Source organism: Saccostrea echinata, unplaced genomic scaffold (genome assembly GCF_033153115.1).
Source record: "Saccostrea echinata isolate AGI-Se365-2 ecotype Australia unplaced genomic scaffold, CSIRO_AGI_Sech_v1 ptg000002l, whole genome shotgun sequence".
In the NCBI taxonomy this organism is placed as follows: Eukaryota; Metazoa; Mollusca; class Bivalvia; order Ostreida; family Ostreidae; genus Saccostrea; species Saccostrea echinata.
The window spans coordinates 16,300,239-16,306,124 of NW_026889751.1; the positions used below are offsets into that span (position 1 = coordinate 16,300,239).

General features: G+C 38.0%; 1 protein-coding gene across 1 annotated transcript; it reads left to right on the forward strand.

The window, feature by feature from the left end:
• Positions 1 to 1,425: 1,425 nt before the first annotated feature.
• On the forward strand, positions 1,426 to 2,040 carry LOC133178066 (uncharacterized). The gene has a single exon (XM_061312832.1). It carries the CDS (start codon positions 1,426 to 1,428, stop codon positions 2,038 to 2,040), a length of 615 nt encoding a protein of 204 aa, XP_061168816.1.
• The last annotated feature ends 3,846 nt before the right edge of the window (positions 2,041 to 5,886 follow it).

A 5,886-nucleotide genomic window follows, 5' to 3' on the forward strand; every position in this document is an offset into this window, starting at 1 on the left:
GTCACTTGGGTGTTACCAAAACGCTTGCACGAATTCGCCAGAAGTATTACTGGCCAGGGTTACAGGCAGATATAAGGGCCTATATTGCAGGTTGTGAGAAGTGCTCCAGACGAAAGCATCCTCAGATGAAAAAGAAGGCACCAATGACACTTGTAGAAAGTGGACTACCAATGGATAGAATTGCAACAGATATTCTTGGTGAGCTCCCAGTCACTGAAAGTGGCAACAAGTATATACTTGTTGTCTCTGATTATTTCACCAAGTGGACTGAGAGTTTTCCAATGCCTAACATGGAGGCAGCTACAGTTGCAAGAATAATAGTAGAGGAAGTAGTGTCAAGATTTGGTGTGCCGTCCAGTATCCACTCAGATCAAGGACGCCAATATGAAAGTGAACTTTTCTCTGAGATGTGTCGTGTGCTACAAATAAAGAAGACTCGTACCACCCCGTATCACCCGCAAAGTGACGGGATGGTCGAACGCTTTAATAAGACACTTGCCACAATGTTAAGTGCATATGTTAATGAGCACCACTCTGACTGGGACAGTTACCTGCCGTATGTTATGATGGCATACCGAGCCTCAGTACATGAAACCACTGGGTTCACACCAAATTACATGATGCTCGGAAGAGAGGTATCTACGCCTCTTGACATAATGTATGAAATGCCAAACGCAGTAAAGTATATACCCAAAAAACAAATGGGCTTGGCAACTCAAGGAAAGAATGGAAGAAGCCCATAAGTTTGTCAGAGAAAATATCAAGGCAGCAATGGTCCGCCAAAAGAAATACCATGATCAGAAGCTCTCGTGGCAAAAGTTTACCAAAGGAAATCAGGTTTATGTCTATTTCCCTTTGCGGAAAGTTGGTCTGTCTCCAAAGTTCACGAGCTACTGGCGAGGTCCATATGAAATTTTGGATAAGATAACTGACCTCACATTCAAAGTAAACTGCGGGCCACGTGGAAAAGCACAAGTTGTACACGTAGATAGACTCAGGTTAAAGCGTGACCAAATTTTGCGAAACGAGGAAGAAAGTCCTCTAGAGAATACAGATTCTAGTACTGCTGAAAGGGAGGAGCCGGAGATAGAACATCTACCAAGCGAGGTTGACAACAACCTCGAAACTCTTCATTCTGGTAGGATTAGAAAAGCTCCCGGTTGGCTCCAAGACTATGTATATTAGCATGTTGGGTGCCCTAGGCAGGGGTAACCAGTTGTAAATAGCAGCCAGTTTATTTTGATTGCATAATATTCTTTGTCAAGTATTGCATTGTTGAAGGTTTACTTTGTTCAAACAGAATTACCTAATTTTTGTCATTGCAGGAGCATGCCTAATACCAAAGTAACAAGCCGTGGGGGTACTGTACGGAAGTGTCCGTTTTGCCCATTCCAGTCAACGAATCATACGACATGGAGAGACCATATGGCGCAATGTTACGAGAACAGGTTCTTCTGCAAACAGTGTGACTATAGTACAGAGAAGAAGATCAATTATCTCAGACATGTGAAGAGAAACCACTCTACAAGTCGCAAAGAGGAAAATGATCGTCCCTCTTGCAGCAAAGTGACAGAAGATACTTGTGACGACAACAGTGTAGCAGATTCCACAAGAAGTAAGGAGGCAGATGAAGACCATGGGTCTTCATCAGAGGATGAGGAGGCGTGGTTGTCGAAAGACCCAGATGTTAGTATTGGTGAGGCTACAGAAACTGTGCATCTTGAAGAGAGGAGTCAAGAAGTAGACACTGGGACGACAAATGATCCTACAGTGAGGAAGAGAACTTCTCCGATGCCAGTATACAGCCCAGCACCACTCAAGGTAGCTCGACCTTGTACGAGTATGTTGGATGCTGAGCAAAGGGATCCTCCTGCCTCGATAAACATACGTGCGTCTGCCGAGGTGCGGACCGAGAGAAAAATGGCTGACTGTTCTACTCAAACGGAGCCAGTTCGATACACAAAATCAATTACGACGACCACTATCGTCAAGGAGGGTGGCAGAAAAGTCATCACAGTTAAGAAAGAGAAAATGCTGTAAAGAAAAATAAAAGACTTGTAACATGTTGTATTGAACAGTTAGGCTTATGTTGAACAGACAGTTTTATAGATTTTTGAGTTTCATTTATTTCTTGGTAATTTTTGTTTTTGTACCAAATAGTGCAATATTGACATGTACATATTATCATGCGGGACGCATGAGCTAAGGGGGGAGAAATGAAACGGTTTAGAGTTATTCCCCTTTTGTTACATTGCTTTAATTAAGAAATCATTGTGAATAGTGTAATTAACGGGTTATTTGATTAAATGATTTTACAATAAAGAACGTTATATGTATAAAAACAAACCAAAAATAATTGTTTGGTTGAGACGAGCAAAGTATGCTCAGGAACGCTCAGAAACGGATTCTTGCCAGTGAAAACACTTAATTTTATTGATATAAAGATTATATAAGTAGCAAAATGGCCAATGGGTTTGGTGTGTACAATTTTGAATTCAGTTTGCTAGAGACGATCTTCTGTCAAGAATCGATTGTCATTTGTAAGTTGTTCTAGTAGACAAGTGTTTGATTGATAAGTAAAAGAAATATTTGATTGTATCGTCAATTGTCCAAACCTGGTGTAACCAGTTGACGTGTATAACCAAGTGGCTAGAATTCCCCGACGGCCTTTGTAGTCAAGTGGCAGGTATTGGCAAGTGGCCTTTGTAGAAGCCAAGGGGTAAAAGCATATGCCAAGTGGTCATTGTAAAGTCAAGTGGCGGTCGTATAGCCAAGTGGCGTTGATGTAGCCAAGTGGCAGGAATCTCGATATATACTGTTTACATTATACACTAGGCAAGTGTTCTCTATATCTGTATATATTGCTTTTGATCTGTATATTTTGCATTTATTATTGTCCTCATAAGACTTGGGCATTAACCAAGTACGAGCCCAAGGAGATCGCCCGGGTCCCGCACGTTACAGTATATACAAAAAATCTTTATTTTTTAATTTAATGTTTACTGCCTGTATTATTTTTTTCACAAGCTTGAAATTTCTTGAAAATTAAATCTTGGTATTCTATAATAAAAATAAAATGAACAATCAATGAATAATACTGTAGACAGCTGGAACAACAGCGACCATTTCAGTATATCTAAACCTCACCAATCTTTACAGGGACAACCCTTGCTGAGTTTTATTGTTTGAAGGTAGGCATCTTCTACCATGTTTGTATAGCACATTATACCCGTTTGGGAAGCTTATCGTCAAAAACGTTGATATTGTTGCAATTGAAAATTCTTAACAGATACTCGAGTAGAAATGTTTTTGTTTTTTTTTTTAAAGGCACTGAGGCAAAGCAACACTTCTCTGTCTTTCTAATTGCTGGTTTCAGATTTGGAATTAATCTTAATGTTTTAAAATATTTCTTTGATTTCGGCTTAATATTTCTTCAGGTTACTTCTTATTTTGGAAAAGAAAAAAAAGCCTGTAGGTAGATTCATATTTGTTTTAATTGTTGTCCATGTTACCATAGCAAAGCCAAATCAGAATCCAAAGATTTTCAGCCAGAGATATACCAAATATTTAAAAGTTATTCGAGACTTATCAAGTTTATATTTTCCAATTTGTTATGTAAATCATACGTGTACGTCAGGTTCGGATTGTTTCATGGATAGGCTTATTAGTCCCCTACCGGTGAAACCGGAGGGAACTATAGGTTTCCTCTGAGTCTGTCCGTCCGTCTGTCTGTCTGTCCCACTTGGTTTTCCGCATTTTTTTTCTAAACGCTTGCAGATATTGAGCTGATTTTTGGTATGTGACTTTAATTCGATGAGTTATAGATCAAGTTTGCATTTCGTTCCGCTTCATTGATTTTTGACGGGAATATGGCATTTTTAAGGGGAACCAGATTACACTTGCCGGTAGGGTACTAGTATTGCTAATGCAATACTCTCAGAATGCTTGTTAGTCCCCTCCCGGTGAAACCGAAGGGGACTATAGGTTTCCTCTGAGTCTGTCCGTCCGTCTGTCTGTCTGTCTGTCTGTCCCTCTGTCTGTCTTTCAGTCTGTCCCACTTGGTTTTCCGCACTTTTTTCCTGAACGCTTGCAGATATTGAGCTGATTTTTGGTATGTGAGTGTATCTTGATGAGTTACAGATCAAGTTTGCATTTCGTTCCGCTTCATTAATTTTGACGAAATTACGGCCTTTTCAATTTTTAGGGGTTTTCCGCAATTTTCTTTTAAACGCTTTCAGATATTGAGCTGATTTTTGGTATGTGACTTTACCTTGATTAGTTATAGATCAAGTTTGCATTTCGCCCCGCTTCATTGATTTTTGACGGAATTATGGCATTTTCAATTCTTAACGGGAACCAGATTACACTTGCCGGTAGGGGACTAGTATTGCTAATACAATACTTTCAGAATGCTTGTTTTCAGGTTGTCAAGAACTTTGATTTGACACAATAATTAACTAAAAAACAAAATCAATTTCTCAGATTCCCTCAGGTGATTTGCAAGCCTATGAAATTACTTTTTTGCAAGTTATTGACCAAAAAGTGCACAGAAAACTTGTTTTAATGTTTTCCGATTGGGTTATTTGGTTATGACAGAAGCTTGATGCTTCTTTGTGTGCATATTAAGCTGTCAAACATTCTATTACTGGTTCTCAAGCTTTTGTGATAAGTGCAGACTGTGACAGCTAATTCCTCAATCAGCGGACGACAGATACCAGCTGTCATTTCAGATTCCTATATCACAAGATATACATGTATAGAACTTACTTAGGTCTTTCTGCTGAATTCTAGCTATTGAAGATAGGTGTTTCCAACAAGGAAAATTGTTTGCGCAGCAATATATTGATATTTGATCAGATAGTTCGGCTATTGTTCAAATTATTAGGTACATATTTGGTTAGAAACATTGTATTTGCATGTCATTGATACTATAGTATTCACAAGAGCTGGAGGAAGAAACCAGATATTTGCTATAGTAATCTTGACGCCAAAATCTTTTCGATTCATAATATATTCTAATTTCCTTCAGTCTGCCATGTGACTTGTTTGTGAAATATGGAATTCTTTAATAGACTTAGGCGTCGTATAGTTTAGCATTTGTTTCATTGACATAAGGTTTCTTACCAGTTCATTTTACCCATTTATATCCGCTCCCTGAAATACCATGGGTAAATGGGCTAAATGCACATTACTTCGTGAATTGTAAGACTTTTCAATTATTTGACTGCTGATTTTCAGAACCTGATGATATCGATCGGCCTACCTTAAATGACAATTTCCATACTATTCTTAGAAAAAAGACGTGCCCCGGCACAACGGGCCTAGTGCACAATCAATGCGTGTACTGTTACAGTGGGATTCTTGTTACTCTGAAATCACCTCTATAGGTGAATATTCTCCTGAGTAGTTCGTTGAAACCATGAACCTTGGCCTTGAGACGAGCGTTGAGTTTAAATTTTTAGAAAGGTTGAGGGAACATATTTTTTCAGCTTTTTTTTCCTCTCATAAAATCAACAGTTTTAATTTTTTGGCAAGTGTCTTCATAGTGTCCTCTAACAAATTAACAATTTGTTCAATTTAAATGTCATAATATACAAATTACATTTACAAGAAAAAGGATACACTAAGATGAAAGAATCTATATCCAATACTTTTGAATATACAATACAATTAATATGTTCAAAACAAAATTTCAACAAAAAAAAAAAAAAAAAAAAAAAAAAAAAAAAAAAAAAAAAAAAAAAAGAGGAAATGTTGAAAATTTTGAAGAGATGGATACATAACGACTTACAGACTTCATGACGGAGGCAGAAACATTTCTTTACATTTCACTTCAATTGTTCCTGTCCATTACGGCTTTTCACACATTTTATATCAACTTTTAAA